At 48.2% G+C, this 19229-nt stretch overlaps 2 protein-coding genes across 7 annotated transcripts in view; both read left to right on the top strand.

Moving 5' to 3' along the window:
* MYO9B (myosin IXB) overlaps nucleotides 1-14014 on the top strand; it is a 47086-nt gene extending 33072 nt beyond the window's left edge. For 2 of the 6 annotated variants that reach the window (XM_062014871.1, XM_062014869.1), the window contains 19 exons: nucleotides 98-1048; nucleotides 1596-1662; nucleotides 1995-2125; nucleotides 2782-2939; nucleotides 3066-3256; nucleotides 3742-3840; nucleotides 4332-4508; nucleotides 4975-5016; nucleotides 5543-5654; nucleotides 5823-5893; nucleotides 6333-6525; nucleotides 7038-7166; nucleotides 7993-8098; nucleotides 8770-8901; nucleotides 9848-9971; nucleotides 10419-10466; nucleotides 10967-11106; nucleotides 12866-12993; nucleotides 13131-14014. In XM_062014871.1, coding sequence (XP_061870855.1) covers nucleotides 98-1048; nucleotides 1596-1662; nucleotides 1995-2125; nucleotides 2782-2939; nucleotides 3066-3256; nucleotides 3742-3840; nucleotides 4332-4508; nucleotides 4975-5016; nucleotides 5543-5654; nucleotides 5823-5893; nucleotides 6333-6525; nucleotides 7038-7166; nucleotides 7993-8098; nucleotides 8770-8901; nucleotides 9848-9971; nucleotides 10419-10466; nucleotides 10967-11106; nucleotides 12866-12993; nucleotides 13131-13570 — 3439 coding nt within the window. In that variant the 3' untranslated portion in view covers nucleotides 13571-14014. Of the gene's footprint in view, nucleotides 1-97; nucleotides 1049-1595; nucleotides 1663-1994; nucleotides 2126-2781; nucleotides 2940-3065; nucleotides 3257-3741; nucleotides 3841-4331; nucleotides 4509-4974; nucleotides 5017-5542; nucleotides 5655-5822; nucleotides 5894-6332; nucleotides 6526-7037; nucleotides 7167-7992; nucleotides 8099-8769; nucleotides 8902-9847; nucleotides 9972-10418; nucleotides 10467-10966; nucleotides 11107-12865; nucleotides 13006-13130 lie in introns of all 6 variants that reach the window. The other 4 variants (XM_062014873.1, XM_062014874.1, XM_062014875.1 and 1 more) reach the window with 4 other exon arrangements.
* A 1870-nt stretch (nucleotides 14015-15884) lies between these two features.
* USE1 (unconventional SNARE in the ER 1) overlaps nucleotides 15885-19229 on the top strand; it is an 8692-nt gene continuing 5347 nt past the window's right edge. Inside the window, exons 1-5 of the mRNA XM_062014950.1 lie at nucleotides 15885-16018; nucleotides 16207-16256; nucleotides 17409-17490; nucleotides 17985-18137; nucleotides 18371-18389. Of these exons, the coding sequence (XP_061870934.1) occupies nucleotides 15917-16018; nucleotides 16207-16256; nucleotides 17409-17490; nucleotides 17985-18137; nucleotides 18371-18389 (406 nt within the window). The 5' untranslated portion in view covers nucleotides 15885-15916. The remainder of the gene's footprint in view (nucleotides 16019-16206; nucleotides 16257-17408; nucleotides 17491-17984; nucleotides 18138-18370; nucleotides 18390-19229) is intronic.

The following is a 19229-nucleotide window of genomic DNA, read 5'->3' as shown; positions in this document are numbered from 1 at the left end:
TGGGTCTGTGGTGGTATTTAGGCTGCATTTAAACAGTTGGGTACTTTTCTTGACCTCTGGTTATTGTTTGTGTTTTCATTTTACAAATTGTTAACAGATTCCAGAAAATGGCTGTGGAGAAGCAGAAAGCTGAAGAAAAGCAAAGAGAAATGCAGGAAAATGAAGACAGAGAGAATGATACAGGCAAGGATGAGCACAGTGAAGCCGCAACAGATCAGTTGCCAGTGAAGCACGAGTCAGAGCTGGATCAAGCTGTTGGGGACGGGGATCAAAGTCCAAGTGAGGAAGCTGGAAACCTGAGCACATCTGAAAAAGCCCTGTTACCCCAGAAGAATGTGACAGAGGGCGCTGAGAAAGTAACAAACAACCGGGAGAAACGCGAGTTTCGCCGGCAGAGGGGGCTGGAACACAACGAGTTACAGAATAAGCATGTCCTGTTTTCTTTTGAAGGACCGTCTTTACTGTGCCGTGAGGAACAAACCTCTTTTGAAGAGGTCTTGGAAAACGTTCCAGTGCCAAAGAAATCCCTAGCACAGGATACTGTCCTTCAAGAATGCAGTGAGGGAGAGAAAAGTCCAAGTGAAGAAAAAGCTCTTTCAGGCACACCATCATCAAGCGAGAGAAAAGAAAGCAGTTCTATTCCTGAGCAGCCAGCTGTATCAGAAGTAGATGATAAGGCAGTTGATAGAATGAAAACACAAGGAAATCAAACTAACCAGATAAAAGGTAGCCAAAGCTTTAACTGCCCTGAAAGGCCAACAAATCTTGCACTGAATCTTCGTAATACACTCTCTGCTACTGGCAGCTTTCAAATTCCAGCTGAATGCTGGGCAGAGAAAAACAAACACCTTGTTCAGAAGGCAACCAAAGATCTGGATAGTCCCACTTCTTCCCCAATCCAAAGATATGTGGATGACCCAGGGAAGCTGAAGTACAAGAGGGAGAAATGGAAAGGAAAAAGGCAGTCTGATGCTGGACAGAATGATGTGCTGAGTCAGTCTCTGGATGAGAGAACACGTGTGGATAAGTCTCCTCAGGATCAGCTACAGTAAGGGCAGCTTCCTCAGATTTTTTTTACCTTTTTTTTTCTTTCCAGAAAACAGGTACCTGTAATATTTAGGAACAGATGGAGAACTCTTGAGAAGTCTGTGCATCTGGCCATGTTGCAGGAGAAAAATGAGTTGTGAACAACTGCTGCCTTTCCTTGGCTCCCAACCCCCAGTCCTCCAGTTGAATCTGTATGGGTGGAATGTTTTCAGAAGCCAACAGAAGATACAAAGCCTGCCTTACTCAATTAAAATGCAGAATCAGGGCTTTAGTTAAAGTAGTGTCTGAAGTTTATTTTCATGAGTCTTTTGTCTGTTGAGAACATGACTTTAATAACCTGCAGTTTCCAAACATCATTCCTCTGATATGGCAGGAAATCTGACAGACCTATTTTTTTACCTTCTCCAGTACGTTCAGATTCCAAAGAGAATTGTCAGAGCTGATCAGGATTCTATAACATTGGTGTGGGTTATTTAAAGTGGTAAATATTAAGAGGCTACAGACTTTTATATAAGACATACTCTGAAACTAATCTTATAACATTGCAGAAAGAAGGGGAGTTCATCTTCTTTAAGTGATCTCTCAACACTGTCCCAGCCTGTTACCATGAACCAGGTATTGATCCTATTGTACATATTTCTTCTTTAATGTTTATAAACAAGGATAATTAAGATTTGCAGATAACTGGCTACAGTGGGTTCTGTATGCCTGTGTTCCTTTCAGATTGACTTTGTTGGTTTGGTATCCACATAAAATAGCAGCAGCAAATATTATTTATAATTGTAATAAATGGACCTGTGATCAAAGCATTAAATATCCTTGGATCTTATACTAGTAAACTAATATCTATTGATGAAGCCAAGTTTTGTTCACCACTCTAGTTTTGAAAGCCATGTAAAGAATTTAATTCACTCAATGTGTAGTTTTTTGACCCCTCTCTACTGTAGCGGTCACCAGATACGATAGAAGAAGAAAAAGGCAACAAGAAATATCCTGTGCAAAAGAAGCCTGGTGACCTCTTACCTACCTTGGATGCAGCAGTTTCCATGCAGTCAGCAAGTCAGCAAGTGGATACCAAGTATGTATTCTGCGTGTGACCAGCCTGCCTTTAAGAGAACAGGAACAAGAAGAGATTTTCCACTCTTAGGAGTTAGGTGTCTGGAGGCTGTGAGAGCGGAAAGACACGTGTTGACATCAGCTACGTGAGGGGCTGTGTTGCTCGTTGACTTGATCTTCCTGATGATGTCAGCATGATATCTGACCCTGTTGAGGAACATGTTCTCTGCTTCTTGTGTAACGCTTGGCTTTGAAATGGCTCTTTTTAACTCAAGGGCTGCGGTACAGGCTGAGATCAAAGGCCTGTGTAGTGTGCTGCTATCTAGACTGAAAAATAAGAAACAAAGAGAAAAGCTTAAGAAGCCAGCAAGCATGTAATGCTGATTCCCTGGCCTGCTCCTCCAGCTTCTGGCATCCTTCAACTTGGGGACTTTGAGACAGAAATCACTCCTTCGATACGGGATGTGTTGTCTCTACCTATGTCAAATCTCATCTCTGATCTAGTAAATATCAGAACATCCAGACTTTTGTCTTTGTGCTACTCAGTTTTTCTGCAGGTTGGACCTAAGAGGAAATATGCACAACAGAGGTTAAACCTCTTGTTGAAAGAGCCTTTTCTTGTAGTAGAGCCAGCTTCCATTACTAATGTGACAAAGTTGTATCTGGTTTTGTCTTCAGGTCTACTTTTAAAAGTCCTTTGCGTAGACTTCTGGGGAAAAAGCCAGACAAGAAAATTCCAAAGGACAGTCCTGATGTGATTGATGAAGGAGATGGCCTCTCTCTTGTATCTTGTGTACTCTTTTCAGAAACAGGAGGAACCCAGAAAGTTACAGAAGGTGATTTTCTATGACTTAATCCCCGGCTCACTAGTGTCCATCTCTGCTGTAATGTTTTTCCTGGAAACAAATCCCACAAAATCCAGTCATGCTGCTTTTTAACATACCATTTAATTTCTTTCCCAGCTTCTTCTGGACAGCCAAGTTGCCTCCAGGCAGGTGAACGCCATGGTAAAGAGAGCAGTAAAGCAAAGAAAAACCGTACCATAAAGATCAGCAAGATCTCAGGTGTGTCCCAGAACTGGCGAGCGTCCATGGTGCGGGAGATTGCAAATGCCAATGAGCTGAAACATCTTGATGAGTTCCTTCTAAACAAGGTAAAAGAGGCTCAACTGGGATAAAATTCAGGCCTGTGATCACCATTTGTCTGGAATTTTAAAAACTACTTTTCTAGGTGCAAGTTAATATTCTGATTTAAAGCAAAGGAGAATTCATTTGATAGCCTGACTGAATTGGGTCTATATGGAGGCCCTTCCCATACCTTCCTTTAAGCCTTTTAATGAATTATATTGCATTAAATCCTGGTGGCATTCATGATGGGTCTTCATTTGTTTACAAACAAGTGAGCAGTGACAGTTGTATTAAAAAAAACAACCAAAACAACCCAAAAAAGCAGAAGTTGTAAGCAAATAGAGTTCTCTAGAGCCTAACTACCTGACTGCTGCTGTTGTATCATTGCAGTGCATTAAGGAATGTTATTTTAAATGGTGAGGGTGATCACAGATAACTGAAGCCAGTGACTAAAACTTAACACTGATTAGATATTCTTGTTTTAATGGCATGTGATGTATTTGCTTTCTAGATCAATGACTTACGCTCCCAGAAGTCTGGTGTTGAATGTTTGTTTTTTGAAGCCACAGAGAAGTTTAGAGGAAACATCAAGACCATGTACTCTGCTCCTGTAAGTGGCAAGTCAAAATAAACTGAAAAGTTGGTAGGTAATGAATGAACCATGTGCAGTTTAACTGCTTGACCTACAGCTCATTAACAAAGCAATTCCTAGCATAGACTTCATAGCTGAATGTTAGACTTGAAAAAGAACATTTTACAGGTCTGCTGTAATCAGAAGCAGGCTGCTTTGTTTCTTATTCACTCAACCACAACTTACTTTTAGAAATGGATGGATTTTGCTGTCTGCAGCCTCTTAATGTTTCCGTGTTCAAACACCAGAGAGGCCAACAGCTTTTCCAGTATTCTTCCAACACTGCCTTGTGTCAGACACGTGCCTTTCTACAGGGTAGTAGGGCAGTGTGATAACTTGTTTCTGTCATGGACTGTTACCTTCAATCATAAGCATGTTTTCTTACCTCTGAACTTATAAACATAAAAATATGAAACTTTCTTAATGGTATCAAAAAGGACTGGTTTCTGAATAGTATTTTTTCCTTCTAGAATGGTCAAATCCACGTTGGCTACAAAGATCTGGTGGAAAATTACCAGCTTCTAGTTACAAATCTGGCAAAAAAAGGGCAAGAGAAAGAAGTCAAGCTGGTTTTGAATCTCTTCCAGTCTCTTCTGGATGAATTCATCAGAGGATATACAAAAAAAGGAGAATCTGAGCAGCCCAAGGTATAAAACTTACTCCATTACTGGCTTGTGGGATGAATAAACAATGTTAGTCCCCTAGGATAAGGAATTCTCATTGTTTGAGAAGCACTTTCTGTAAATGGATCATGTATATAGAGAGTTCTGAATGCTGGTAACACCTCTTTGGGATTGTTGATGATTTCTAATTGTTGACTGGTTTATAATTAATGTTAGTGTTTTCAGAATCTTGAAGTGTTTGCACTTTTGGAGGAAAACTTAAAGGTTCTCTGAAGGTTTTGAAGATGGAGTTGCTTTATGGTCAGACAGTGAGCTCGGGTGATTTTTAGCAAGTTGACAGTGTGAGCTTAGACAACCCTTGTACCAAGCTGAAGCTGCAGTGGAGTGTCTCAAATGTCTGGAAGTGAAGTCTGGGAAACTGGATAGGAAAAAAAAGGGAATGGAATGTCTGAATTTCAAAGACTAATGCCAGTTTTGTATTCCACTGCAGCAAACCAAAGCTCAGAAGAAGAAACGGAAACAAGACCGTGCGGTAAGTCCCTTTCTTCAGTAATCTAATTTCTCAGCTGCACCTCACAGAACTCAGAGGAAAAACACTCTTGAAAGTGCTGGACTTCGTAGTGAAGTTCTGGTTTATTTTACCTACTGAACCACCTCTTTCCTGAAGATGTGTTACAATAGAAAATTTTTTCCCATCAATGGAAGCTCTTGTTTGTGCAGGGCATGGTGGTACTTTAGCGTTTTCTTGCTTTTCCATAACATCTTTTGGAACCTAATGGTTTTCTCAATCACAGGACTGATTAAAGGAAAAAACCTGCTAAATATTGATAACAAAGTATAGCTAATGTGTTACACTCATGAAATTCAGCCAAGGCAACAAGTCAGTTATGAAGTGATCCAGCAAACCCATCTGCCTTAAGATAGGGTGAAATTTGATCTGAAGGTCAAAGCCATCATCTGTTACTGGAAAATAAAGCTGGAAAATCTTAAGATAGGATAGAGAGTTTTATTTTAAAAGGCACAAAAAAATGTACTAGTTTCTTCTTGTCTCCCACCAGATTGAAGAACACAATGGCCACGTGTTCACAAACTACCAAGTGAGCATACGGCAATCATGTGAGCACTGCTCGTCCTACATCTGGCCCATGGAAAAGGCCTGTCTCTGTAGTGGTAAGTAGGAACACCTCATTCTTGCCACTCAGTTTATGTGTGCAGATGGCTTGTAGCTGGCTGGTTGCAAGCTTAGTGAAAGGTACATGCAGGCTCTAGTAAGCAGTACAAGGTGCTTGGCGTTTTCATGTGATTTGGAATGTTTGTAACAATTGCTTCTCTCTCTAGTTTGCAAGTTGACCTGTCACAAGAAATGCATGTCCAAAATCCAGAGCAGCTGTACATCCTGTGGAAAAAGGGTAAGAACTGTACATCTGGGATGTGGTACTGTGATACTACCAGTCCTGTGCAAAATGCAGCCTTTTTTTTCTTGGTCAACAGTGAACTGAATAAAAATTGCTTAAACATTTCAGTTTGCTTCTCTGGCTGCATATAATCAGAGCCAGGCCTTGCAGTTGCCAAAACAGAACATTCTTCTCAAAGGTGTGATACTCAAGCTAATTTGAGAGCTCTGCTTTTAGAGCACATGTGCTGTGTTGGACAAAGTGTTAAAAGAAATCACTCAATGAGTACCATAAAGTTTGCTTAGTGCTGCAGCTCAGGAAATCTGCCTTATGATAAAAGTCTTGTAGCAAGTGGGTTTTTTACCTGGAAACGTAAGCTCATTGTAGCATGAAACAGTGGAATTTTCCAGCTTGGGAACAGGTGCTCACAGTGCTTGACATGTGTCAATTGCAGAATGAACAGGATGCAGAACCACGTCATTTTGGAGTGTGTGTGAGTTCCCTGACCAGTGAGAGAAATTCAGTCCCTGTTGTCATGGAGAAGTTACTGGAGTATGTGGAGATGCACGGCCTCTACACAGAAGGCATCTACAGGAAATCAGGATCAGCAAATCGTATGAAGGAGCTGAAGCAGTTGCTGCAAGCAGGTCAGGCAGTAATTACCACCCTTCTGGCTTCCTGGCTTTGTAGTTTTCCCTACAATTCCTTTCTATCTGGAAGTATCTGCCACTTTTTAATGTTTGAAAAATGACATTGTGCTGTCCCGGTGCCCATGTGGTGTCCCAGTGCCCATGTGGTGTCCCAGTGCCCATGTGGTGTCCCAGTGCCCATGTGGTGTCCCTGTGGGCTGCGGTGCCCATGTGGTGTCCCTGTGGGCTGCGGTGCCCATGTGGTGCCCATGTGGTGTCCCTGTGCCCATGTGGTGTCCCTGTGGGCTGCGGTGCCCATGTGGTGTCCCTGTGCCCATGTGGTGTCCCTGTGGGCTGCGGTGTCCCTGTGGTGTCCCTGTGCCCATGTGGTGCCCATGTAAGTGACCATCAGCAGACTTTGACTTTGCCACTTTGACTCTGTGAACAGAACGTTTCTCATCTTAGTTATTTGGGGTGGCATTGTGTGCATCAAAGGAATGAACTGCTCAAAGGAAAACATTTCTTTCCAGATCCAAGCTCGGTGAAGCTGGAGAATTACCCTATTCACACCATTACGGGGATCCTGAAGCAGTGGCTGCGGGAATTGCCAGACCCACTCATGACATCTGCACAGTACAATGATTTTCTCCGAGCTGTGGGTAGGTTTTAGCAGTGTTTAAGTCTTAAGGTTTTTTATCTTTATCTTACTGTGTCCTTGGGAAAAGCACCTCTGAGATGCTCGTGATGCCAAAGCAGCTTCCTTCCAGTGTGCTTACAGCAATGATTTCAGGTGCTTTACATAAAGCACTTTTCAGGGACTTTCTCCTGCAATTTACTTGGTCTGGTTTTAGGAGTCTTTCTTTTTTTTCTGTAGGCTAGTTTCACAAAATCACAGAATGATGGGGGTTGGAAGGGACCTCTAGAGATCATCTAGTCCAACCCCCTTGCTAAACCAGGTTCCTGTTGATCAGGAGGCACAGGAACGTGTCCAGGTTGGTTTGGAAACCTCCCAAGAAGGAGCCTCCACACCCTCCCTGGGCAGCCTGGGCCAGGGCTCCCTCACCCTCACAGTAAAGAAGTTTTTTCTTAAGTGGAACATTTTATGTTCCAGCTTCTGTCCATTACCAGTTCTGTCACTGGACATCATACAGTGTTTTCTTCTCCTGAATGTTCTGTACCACATCTAGCTAGCCAGATATCTCAAATCTTTTAGATGCATTTAACTTCAGTGAGATTAAGGCATCGAAAATACTGTTGGAGAACTTGATATGTCTCTTGATATCTAACAGCAGCAGCATCTGAAAAAGCAGGGGAAATGCAGTGCCATGAGGGGTACTTCAACATCCAGCTGTAACCATTGGTAAATGAAATGATAGGCTTTTACTCTCTGCTGCAGACAGTTTGAGACAGTGTCAGTAAGTGCTTGGTTACTTTCTGCTAGTGTTGCCCAGCAATTATAATCTTGTGCTTTCTCCCTTTGTGCAGAACTACCAGAAAAACAGGAGCAACTCTGTGCCATTTACAGTGTCCTTGAACAGCTTCCACAAGCAAATCATAACACCTTGGAGAGACTCATCTTCCATCTGGTCAAGTAATGACTTCAATTACTTCATTTGGAGAGAAACTCTGTGTGACTTGAGTCCCTTTTGGAAGTGTTTCTGAAACCCCTTGAGTGTCAGGGTAGGGAGTGTGCTGTTGGGTAAGAGTTGTTACTGTCCTTAAAAACAGAGACATGCTACTGTCTGTGTGCAGTCAGGTAAGGACAGCTTTGAAGACAAGGTAGATCTGAAAGACTTGTTGAGTCATCTGAACACCAGGACTTAGATGGATAGGTACATTGTGAACTGAGGATGTTAGTGTGTTCGGTAGGGACTGCATAAGTATTATGCTTGGGAGCAGGGATAAATGGTATTGGTAAAGGAGCTGCTCCTATCCAAGGAACTTGAGAATGTTCCAGGTGACCCTCTGAACAGAGGGAAATGGGGTTTTGTAAAAGGAGGCACCGAGTCACCAGACAGACTTTGAGAGGCTGCCAAAGTAGCTTAACTTGGGTGGCTTCCTGTTCCTTTTTCTGATGCATGAAACTTTGTCTGCTTAGTAGGTGTAAAATGATTTTAAAGCTTCTTTGAACTGCTGTACACACTTAGCACCCTAGAGGCCTCCTTACATGTTATCTGACTAGAAGATGAATCAGATTGCTGTATTCTAGAAAGGTTTACTTGAAAAAAATCGTGGTTTTTTTTTCTGAACATTGACTTTCAGAGTGGCTTTGATAGAAGATGTCAACCGTATGTCACCCAATGCCTTGGCCATTGTTTTTGCTCCGTGCCTCCTGCGTTGTCCTGATACCTCTGACCCTTTAACCAGCATGAAGGATGTTTCAAAAACAACCATGTAAGTTTTAGCACTCTGCTGCAAAGTAGTACTTCGAAATATGGTGGAAGGCTGGTACTATTGCCTGCATTTGTTACAACCTTATTCCTATCAAGCTGAGAAACTGAGAGTTAAGGGTTGCTCAGTTCTGGCTTTGCTCGGGCTGCTGATTGATGTGCACTTCTCTGAGTCCTTCTGCCTGTCACAAGTTTACAAAGCATAAAGTAGGATGACTTTTGAATATCAGGTTTGTATTTTACATAAAGATCATCTTGTGGGAAGACTGTACACTGATCATATCTATTTTGCTGAGATGCCTGTCATAATAAACAGTAGGTTACAGAATTAAACTGCCTCCTGCATACTTGGAAACCCCTGATTATTTCTTCTGTGTTCTTCCTGGAATTGAAGAAGGTTCTGTCCTTGATCATCTTTGTTCTCTTCATCCTTCAGCAGCTCTGGTGCTCTGAATGCCCCCCCCCATCCTCACTGCATGGTTGGCCTTGTATCTACCTTCAGTGAAAACACAGTTAGAAAAATGACAGCTTTTTGTAACTTCTTACTGACCCATGGAGGTGGAACAGGGCAGTTGCAGGCTCATTTTGTATCTAGCAGTGTGTGCCAGCACAGGGGAGCCAGGTAGAAGGAGCAGTTTGCAGCCATGGTAATGTCTGTTTGCTTACCATTGTTGTGTGCAGTCAGTATGAGAAGCTCTGGTTAGCCCAGGAAAAACATCTCTTAAGTGTCTTCTGTTTTGCTTGCTGTGTTGGGCTCTTCACCCTGTTACCATGCAGTGCTACCCTGGTAAGGCATGTGTTGGGACACTTTGATTGCACACCATCCACTTGTGTGTGTGTGTGTGTGTGTGTGTCAAACACCCCCAAGCCAGGAGAAGCATCCCACTCTGGTTGTCCCCAGGGCTTTTATAGTATGAGGCTGCTAAATAAACTCTTGCCTTTTTGTCCAGGTGTGTGGAGATGCTCATAAAGGAACAGATAAGGAAGTACAAGATAAAAATGGATGAAATAAATCAGCTGGAAGCAGCTGAGAGCATCGCTTTTCGACGCCTCTCGTTGCTTCGGCAGAACACGGTGAGTGTTGACATAAACCACACCATTAGCAGGAAACATCCCATCGGTTGCTTGGGATGTGCTGCTCGTTTGTCCTGTCCAGCCCATTCAGTAAGTGAAAGATCAGTTGCAGGATAGAAGAAAAGGGATTTAGACTTACCCAAAGGTGTAGATAGGAGCTAAATGTATAGCTCTACTGGAGTCTGGTAAAGGAAGGGCACAGGGGTGGGAATCTACTTCTGTAGTGGTCCAAATACACTTCTGTATCATTCACTCAGTAGAACTAAGGTTGCTGAGTCCCTTACAGGGTTAAGAGTTCCTTCACTCCAAAGATGGATGGTAAGTCAAAGTATGCTGTGTTGTGTTAGGGCAAATACAGCAGCAGGGAGGGGGTGGTTTACTGATTAAAACAAACCAAACTCTGCTCAGAAGCTGCATCCAGTGAATTTGGTCTTTATCTCTCTCTAGCTCTGGCCTGTAAAACTTGGGTTTTCTTCCCCTTACGAGGGGATGCTGGTATGTACCCTGCCTGTGTTCCGAGTGCATGGGGGTTGTTTTCTTACGTACTATTGCATGACTAAAACACTTACTACATGTATTTAAAACCAAATTACAGTACTCTTTTGAACAATCCAGACTGCATGTGTTGGTGCACCTTTCTCCCCAGGCTGCATGTAGGGCTGCTGACCTGTTCTGTCACGACTTGGGTGTCACAGGCATTCAGTGTCACTTGTATTGGATATAATAATATTACTTAAAAGTGACTACTAAACTAAGCTGATGCTGGCAAATCAAATTGCTGTGGTTCATAAAAGGTAACAAAACCCCAAGCATTGAGTAAATAGAAATGTTTCCATTACTACTTGAAACATTTGTGTGGATAACTAACAGTTCTGAATCAATTCCATCAGCCTCTCGTCTGCCCTACTCATTTGTCTTCCACCTTGCAACTAGAGACAGTCCAGACTTGTAGCTGCTTATGACTGAGAAGCATTGCATATAAACTTGTCTTGCAGAGTAAAAGCTCCCAGGGCAAAGGAAATGACAGTGGCAACTCAGAACTGGACTCACTGCATGAAGAAGAGGAAGTTTCTGAAGCTGATAACCGAGAAAAGGAGATTCTCATAGATCGCATACAGTCAATAAAAGAAGAAAAGTAAGTCACCTTTTCTCTCTGCAGGCATGGTGGTTTAGCCCTGTCTGGGTGCCAGATGCCCACCAAGTCATTCTATCACTCCTCCTCCTCACCTGGACAGGGGACAGAGAAATATAGCAAAACACTTGTGAGTTGAGATAAGCACGGGGAGATCACTCAGCAATTAGTATCACAGGTAAAACAGACTCGACTTGGAGAGAAACGATTTGATTTATTAGTGAACAATCACAACAAAGTAGGAGAATGAGAAATAAACCCTGAATCTTAAAACATCTCCCCCCACCCCTCCCTCTTCCTGGGGCTCTCCTTCCTTCCTCCCCCAGCAGTGCAGGGGATGGCAATATTGTGTCCAGTTCTGGGCCCCTCAGTTGCAGAAGGACAGGGAGCTGCTGGAGAGAGTTCAGTGCAGGGCCACAGAGATGATGGAGTGGAGCATCTGCCTTGTGATGAAAGGCTGAGGGAGCTGGGGCTCTGCAGCTTGGAGAAGAGACTGAGGGGTGACCTCATTCATGGTTACAAATGCATCAAGGGTGGGTGTGAGGAGGCTGGAGCCAGGCTGTGCTTAGTGATGGCCAATGACAAGGGGCAACGGGCACAAGCTGGAACAGAAGAGGTTCCAACGAAACACAAGGACAAAGTTGTTCCCTGTTGAGGTGAGGGAGCACTGGCAGGGGCTGCCCAGATGGGCTGTGGAGTCTCTTCCTCTGGAGACATCCCAAACCCACCTGGACAAGTTCCTGTGTGCCGTACTCTAGGTGGTGCTGCTCTGGCAGGGAGGTTGCACTGGATGAGCTTTCCAGGTCCCTTCCAGCCCTGGAGACTCTGTGATTCAGTGTTACGGTCAGTTCATCACAGATGGACTTTGCTGCTGCTTCTTAGGGGGAGGCCTCCTCACACTTCTCACTGCTACACTGTGGGGTCCCTCCCATGGCAGATTGTCTTCCACAAACTTCTCCAACATGGGTTCTTCCCATGGGGGCAGCTCCTCACACCCTGCCCCAACATAGGTCACCCACGGGGAGTTCTTCAGGTACCAACTGCTCCAGCCTGAGTCCCTCACAGGGTCACAAGTCCTGACAGAAATCCTGCTCTGGTGTGGGCTTTTCTCTCCCCACGGGCTCCCAGGTCCTGCCAGGAACTTGCTCCAGGGTGAGCTTCCCATGGTATCACAGCCTCCTTCAGGGCAGCTTGGGGTCCTCTCTGGGCTGTGAGTGGATCTCTGCTCCCCTGGGGCTTCCATGGGCTGCAGGGGCACAGCTGCCTCACCAGGGGAATCTCTGCTCCAGTGCCTGGGCACTTTCTCCCCATCATTCTCCACTGACCTTGGTGCCTGCAGAGATGTTCTCACATTCTCACTCCCTTCTGCTGTGGCTGCTAGTTGGGCAGCAGCAGGTCCATCCCAGAGCCGCCCGCCCCTGGCCCTGTCAGATACAGGGCAAGCATCTGGCAGTTTGTTGTTTAAAGAAGCCACCCCTGTAGCCCTCCCCTACCAGAATCTCCCCACAGAAACCCACTACAGCAGGCCATTCCCTTTGCAGCTGGAGGTTATAAAGATATGAAAGCAGCACACCTTTTTTACAAAATCATCTTTCTGCCGGGCTTTTCTGGTGGCAGGAGAATTTAAAAGGACTAGCTGAGACAAAATATGATGAGAGTGTTTTGTGGCTGTGTGCCATGGGTTTACCTCTGCACACAGAGTGCATAAAGCTGCTCCTGTCAGAGGCCTTGTGTCTCTGAAGTACTACACTCTCTGACACAGGGAAGATATAACTTACCGGTTACCTGAGCTGGATCAACGAGGCTCTGATGAAGAAAACATCGACTCTGAGACCTCAGCAAGCACAGAGAGTCTGCTTGAGGACAGGCCAGGGCGGGGGGATACCGAAGGTCAGTATTAAGGTAGTGTGTGGTTTTTTTTATTCTCCATCTTTCACTGCAGCCATCATCTCTCCCACGTGCTCAGATGTTATCTGAGGCTATTTTCATGCATGCTTTCAGTATCTAAGTCTCTTGTTTCTTTAAAGCAATTCTGGGGTTACACTGCCGTGCTCAGAGCTCCAGCCTGCCTGCCAAAGACATTTGCAAAGTGCCTTCTTTTTTGCAAACCTCTTCAAATTCTTCCTCTGCATCCCTGGCTTTAAGATACAGATCATCTTTAACACTGCCCAAGATGAAAGTGCCCCGTCGAACTCCAGTGATGCCAACGGCAAACATCAAACTTCCTCCTGGGATTTGCAAGTGCACAGAAGCCCAGGGCAGGACCTTGGCTAATGAAGAGTCTCCGATAATGGTGAGACGAAGGGAGAAGCCAGCAAGGAGAACTGATAAAATCCACTCTGTCTGTATTGCACAAGGGTCTGCAGTGGCCCACCCTCAGGAACTCTTGGATGAATACGAACCAACAGCAAAAGTCAAGCGCAGGTTTTCGGACCCTTACTCTCACACTCGCTGTGTAGAAGAGTGAAGTACTTCAGCTGTCTGGACTTTGTTTGAGGTCGACTGCAGCTTTGGTTTTAACCCTTTTGAACTTGCTCTTTTAAGTGGCTGTTGGGAAGGCAGCCTGGAAACGTTACAGTACTGTAAGGGTTAAGCAAGGTTGTTTAAAACAAATGTTCTTCACTTTAAATTAAAACCCTTCAAAGAAAGCAGAACATAAAGCTGATGTTGAGCAAAATGCGTGGTTTTGAGTGTACAGGGGAAAAGTCCCAGTTGTGCTGCGGTGCCTTTTCCCATTTGCCTTACATTGGACTCTCATGGGACCAACGGTGAGTTTGGGTCAATGTGTGTTGCCTTAATGTTTTTATGACGACTTTCTGTGCGGTTTACAGACCTGTTGATGTTGTAATAGCCTTACCTGAGACCAAAATGTATGAAAACCTTTATTAATACATTGCACTTTTTAAAAATACACGTGTTAGTCTGTCAATGTCTCGCTTGTCTAGTGAAGGTTCTTCTGAGGGGTGTCTTTAAGCAGAGTAGTGGATCTTGGTCAGTACTTCATAAAGCTTTGGGAAAGCTGGGTTTTAGGCTGGATGTGAGGAGGAATCTCTTTGCTGATAGGGTTGTCACGCTTTGGAAGGGGCTGCCCAGGGAGCTGCTGCAGTCACAGTCCCTGGAGGGGTTTCAGAGCCGGGTGGGTGTTGCACTGGGGGAAACGTGCTGGTGGGTGATAGGGCTGGGACAGAGGCAGCTGAACGGTCTCTGCCAGCTGAAACGATGCAGGGATTCTATGAAAGCAGAGAGCAAGCTCCAGCTGCCTCAGTGCAACCTCGAGTGCCAGCTCCGAGCACTTTAGTGTTCCTGGAGCAAACTCTGCAGCCGTAGTGCCCGAGGCTTGTGCTGTTCGGCTCTGCCCCGACCCAGCCCAGCGTGCGGCTCTGCCTGACCCTGCCCAGCGTGCGGCTCTGCCTGACCCAGCCCAGCGTGCGGCTCCCTGACCCTGCCCAGCGTGCGGCTCTGCCCTGACCCTGCCCAGCGTGCGGGTTCTCCCTGACCCAGCCCAGCGTGCGGGTTCTCCCTGACCCTGCCCCGCGTGCGGCTCTGCCCTGACCCAGCCCAGCGTGCGGCTCTGCCCTGACCCAGCCCAGCGTGCGGCTCTGCCCTGACCCTGCCCCGCGTGCGGGTTCTCCCTGACCCAGCCCAGCGTGCGGCTCTGCCCTGACCCAGCCCAGCGTGCGGCTCTGCCCTGACCCTGCCCAGCGTGCGGCTCTGCCTGACCCAGCCCAGCGTGCGGCTCTGCCTGACCCTGCCCAGCGTGCGGCTCTGCCCTGACCCAGCCCAGCGTGCGGCTCTGCCTGACCCTGCCCAGCGTGCGGCTCTGCCTGACCCTGCCCCGCGTGCGGCTCTGCCTGACCCTGCCCAGCGTGCGGCTCTGCCCTGACCCAGCCCAGCGTGCGGCTCCCTGACCCTGCCCCGCGTGCGGGTTCTCCCTGACCCTGCCCCGCGTGCGGGTTCTCCCTGACCCAGCCCAGCGTGCGGCTCTGCCCTGACCCAGCCCAGCGTGCGGCTCTGCCCTGACCCAGCCCAGCGTGCGGCTCCCTGACCCTGCCCCGCGTGCGGGTTCTCCCTGACCCTGCCCCGCGTGCGGGTTCTCCCTGACCCAGCCCAGCGTGCGGCTCTGCCCTGACCCAGCCCAGCGTGCGGCTCTGCCCTGACCCAGCCCAGCGTGCGGCTCTGCCCTGACCCTGCCCCGCGTGCGGGTTCTCCCTGACCCAGCCCAGCGTGCGGCTCTGCCCTGACCCAGCCCAGCGTGCGGCTCTGCCCTGACCCAGCCCAGCGTGCGGCTCCCTGACCCTGCCCAGCGTGCGGGTTCTCCCTGACCCAGCCCAGCGTGCGGCTCCCTGACCCTGCCCCGCGTGCGGGTTCTCCCTGACCCAGCCCAGCGTGCGGCTCCCTGACCCTGCCCCGCGTGCGGGTTCTCCCTGACCCTGCCCCGCGTGCGGCTCTGCCCTGACCCTGCCCCGCGTGCGGGTTCTCCCTGACCCTGCCCAGCGTGCGGCTCTGCCCTGACCCTGCCCCGCGTGCGGGTCCCTGCTGCGAAGCCCCGAGGGCGAGGAGCCGCGCCCCAGGAGGCGTTTTACAGCAGCAGCTCTGCCGCAGCCCCTCGCGGCTCGGGCCCGGCGGCCCCGCTGCATGTTACAGGGCAGCAAGGGCACGGCTCGGGCATCGTCCGCCGCTGTGGGCAGGCTCCGGCAGCAGCGGCCGCCATCGCCGCGCCGCGGGTGGGACACGGCGGCCGGAAGCGGCCGTGAGGCGGCAACGCGGCGGCCGGAAGCGGCCGTGAGGCGGCTTCCGGCGGGGAGCGGCCGCCATGGCGGCGACGCGGCGGGAGGTGAATGTGATGCGGCTGTTGAGCCGCTGCGAAGCGCTGGCGGCCGAAGCGCGGGGCCCCGAGGAGTGGCGGCTGGAGAAGGTGAGGCGCGGCCCGGCCTCTGCGGACGGCGCTCCGCGGGGAATAACCCGCGCCCCTCTAGCCCCGCAGTTTCGGCTCCTCGAGATAAAGCGAGGCGGGGAGCGCCGCGGGCCGTCGGGGCTCCGGCCCCTCCAGGCACAACGCGCCTCCCTAACGGTGCCGCTGAAAGGCTTGTTATTTCTCCGCAGTACGTGGCTGCTCTCGAAAACATGCTCCGGCAGCTGAAGCAGCAGCCTGGGTGAGTGGTGCCGCGAATAACCGGGGCCGGGTGGATGTCTGGGGGGGTTCGTTAGACTCTTGCCTGTGAGGCAGACACGGCACACAGACACCGAAACAGCGCCTGTGCTTCACTGTAGGAATTACCTCATACGTCTGGGAAAGAACAACCCCATGTAGCAGCACAGGCTGGGGAATGAACTCTTAGAGAGCAGGATGGAGGAGAGGAACCAGGGGGTGCTGGTGGGCAGCAGGATGAGCAGGAGCCAGCAACGGGCACTTGTGGGAAAGATGGACAATGGCAGCCTGGCCTGGGTTAGAAGGGCTGTAGGCAGTAGGTCAGAGAGGTTCTGCTCCCCCTCTGCTCTGCCCTTGTGAGACCACATCTGGGATATTGTGTCCAGTTCTGGGCCCCTCAGTTGCAGAAGGACAGGGAGCTGCTGGAGAGAGTTCAGTGCAGGGCCACAGAGATGCTGGAGTGGAGCATCTGCCTTGTGATGAAAGGCTGAGGGAGCTGGGGCTCTGCAGCTTGGAGAAGAGACTGAGGGGTGACCTCACTCATGGTTACAAATCCATCAAGGGTGGGTGTGAGGAGGCTGGAGCCAGGCTGTGCTCAGGGATGGCCAATGACAGGACAAGGGGCAACGAGGACAAGCTGGAACAGAAGAGGTTCCAAAGAAATACAAGGAAAAACTTTTTACTCTGAGAGTGAGGGAGCCCTGGCAGGGGCTGCCCAGATGGGCTGTGGAGGCTCCTTCTCTGGGCACATTCCAACCCAGCTGGACGAGTTCCTGTGTGCCCTGCTCTAGGTGGTGCTGCTCTGGGGTTTGCACTGGATGAGCTTTCCAGGTCCCTCCAGCCCTTAAGATTCTGTGATTCTGTGAGAGAGAAACTGTACCCACGAAGCAGCCACAACACAGCCCTGTGTGGTGCTGGGCAGCTGTGTTGTGTTCTTGGGCACATTTCCCTGCATATCAGCTGTGCCCCAAGCCCTCTCTATCTTGCAAAGGTAATTTCCAGGGGTGTGCAGGCATGTTCCTAGCCTGAGGCCGCTTCTGTTAGAAAATGTATCTTTGAAGAACCATATATTGGGGCTTTTTTTTCTTGGAAATCTCTTGAGCAATGGGGAACTCTGATAACTTGTGGTTTTCATGGCATTGTTTTTCAATTCCAGTATCAAGCCAGCCCCAGAACTGATGAATGAATACTCTCGCAAAGTGGACTTTCTAAAGGGACTTTTAGAAGCTGAAAAATTGGTAAGATCTACCAATTCAGCATGAAAAGTTGTTCTCTGCTGCTGTGGACCTTATTGCCTGGTTCCTAGGGTTTTTATCTTATGTCTCAGCCTTAGTATGTGTTGGAGTCTCAGCAGATAGACCTGGTGGGAATGTGAGTAAATAGATGAGATTTCTGTACTTTGGTGAAGGGAGGCACTGTATGAGATCTGAAACTTCTTTTCCCCTTTTCAAAAGCACAGTACATCTTGCCTCCATCCTTCTTGCTGCTTTCATGTGAGACAGAGGCAGGCACTGTCCTTTTGGGTGGTACCATCTGGAGACCTATGAAATGCCAGTAAGCTGTACCACAGTTAGCTGGGGTCCAGTCAGTGCTGCTGTTCAGAGTGACTTCACTGTCCTGTGGAAAGCAGCTGTGGAAGTGCTCCCTGCAGCCTTGTTGGCCATACATCAAGATGGCCTTGTACTGCAGGATGTCACAGTCCTGGCTTCTCATTGCTCTTTCCTACTCACAGCCCTCCTCAACTGAAAAGGCTCTGGCAAATCAGTTCTTGGCCCCTGGACGTACCCCTACAACGACCAAAGAGAGGATCCCAGCTACTAAAACAGTCCATCTGCAGACAAAGGCTCGTTGCACAGGCAAGATGAGGAGTGAGCTGCTTGGTACAGTATGTTTTGGTACTGCTGTTGCTTCATTGCTGCTTTATAGACTGTCCCTTGATGCATTCAGCTGCCTTTGGTGGCTGTGCCTCAGATGTGCCCCAGGCTGGGTTGGGAGTCACCTTTTTCTGGTTTGGAGGGGTCTAAATACTGGGCACAGGCACTATACAAGGCCTGGAGGACTGTCTTGTATTACTGGCCCTTTGTAACCTTCTGTTCTGTTTCTCTTTTTGCCTCCCAGGACCCCTTGGCTACCAGTGGTAAGTTTAATCTGTTGTTTTCTCTGAACTTCAGCTAACCTGAGTCTTACAGGGAAAGGGGAAGGTCAGGTATTAAAAACTGACCCAAATGTACCTTCAGTTCAGTGGTTTATTTCTTTCCCAAGATAACAGGTTTTAAAAACCAACCAAACCCAAAGGCCTAGCAGGTGAGAGCCCAGGTGTTGTCATCAGCCTGGCAGCAGGAACCTTTTTTCTAGAACTTGTACAGAGACAGACATTCTATTTATAGAATTAGGAAGGACAATTTACCTTTATTGTTGCTCCTGTTCTGCTCTGAATGTGACTGTAGGTGTTGAGAGTAGGTGTTGCTCAGTTCCTCTTAAACACACTGGCAAGCATTAATTTGCTGTTTCCATAGCTACTGGCCTGGCTGGAGCCAGGCCAATCTAACATGTCCTGAAAGAGAACATCAAGAAACAAAGGCTTAAGCCGTGTCCTCAGGGCTGAGATTCATCTGGGTGGGGTTTTTTTCTCTCAGCTGTACTCTTGAAGCTGTGTTGCCTTGTCCCTGCAAAGGCAGGTGGGAATCTGAAATCTGTATTCCCTGGGGCAGAGGGCCAAGCAGGGTTTGGGCTTGTGAAAAATCCCTTGCAGAAAACTTGCTTGTTCAGCCTGTGATTTTTTTTGTGTGTGTGTCTCTGTGTGTGTGTGTCTCTATGTGTGTCTGCGTGTGTGTGTGTGTGTGTGTCTGCGTGTGTCTGTGTGTGTCTTGTGTGTCTGTGTGTGTGTGTGTATGTCTGTGTGTGTGTGTCTGTGTGTGTGTGTGTCTGTGTGTGTGTGTCTGTGTGTGTGTGTCTGTGTGTGTGTGTCTGTGTGTGT

This window comes from Colius striatus, chromosome 25 (genome assembly GCF_028858725.1).
Source record: "Colius striatus isolate bColStr4 chromosome 25, bColStr4.1.hap1, whole genome shotgun sequence".
NCBI lineage: Eukaryota > Metazoa > Chordata > Aves > Coliiformes > Coliidae > Colius > Colius striatus.
This window is presented reverse-complemented; position numbering and strand designations above follow the sequence as displayed.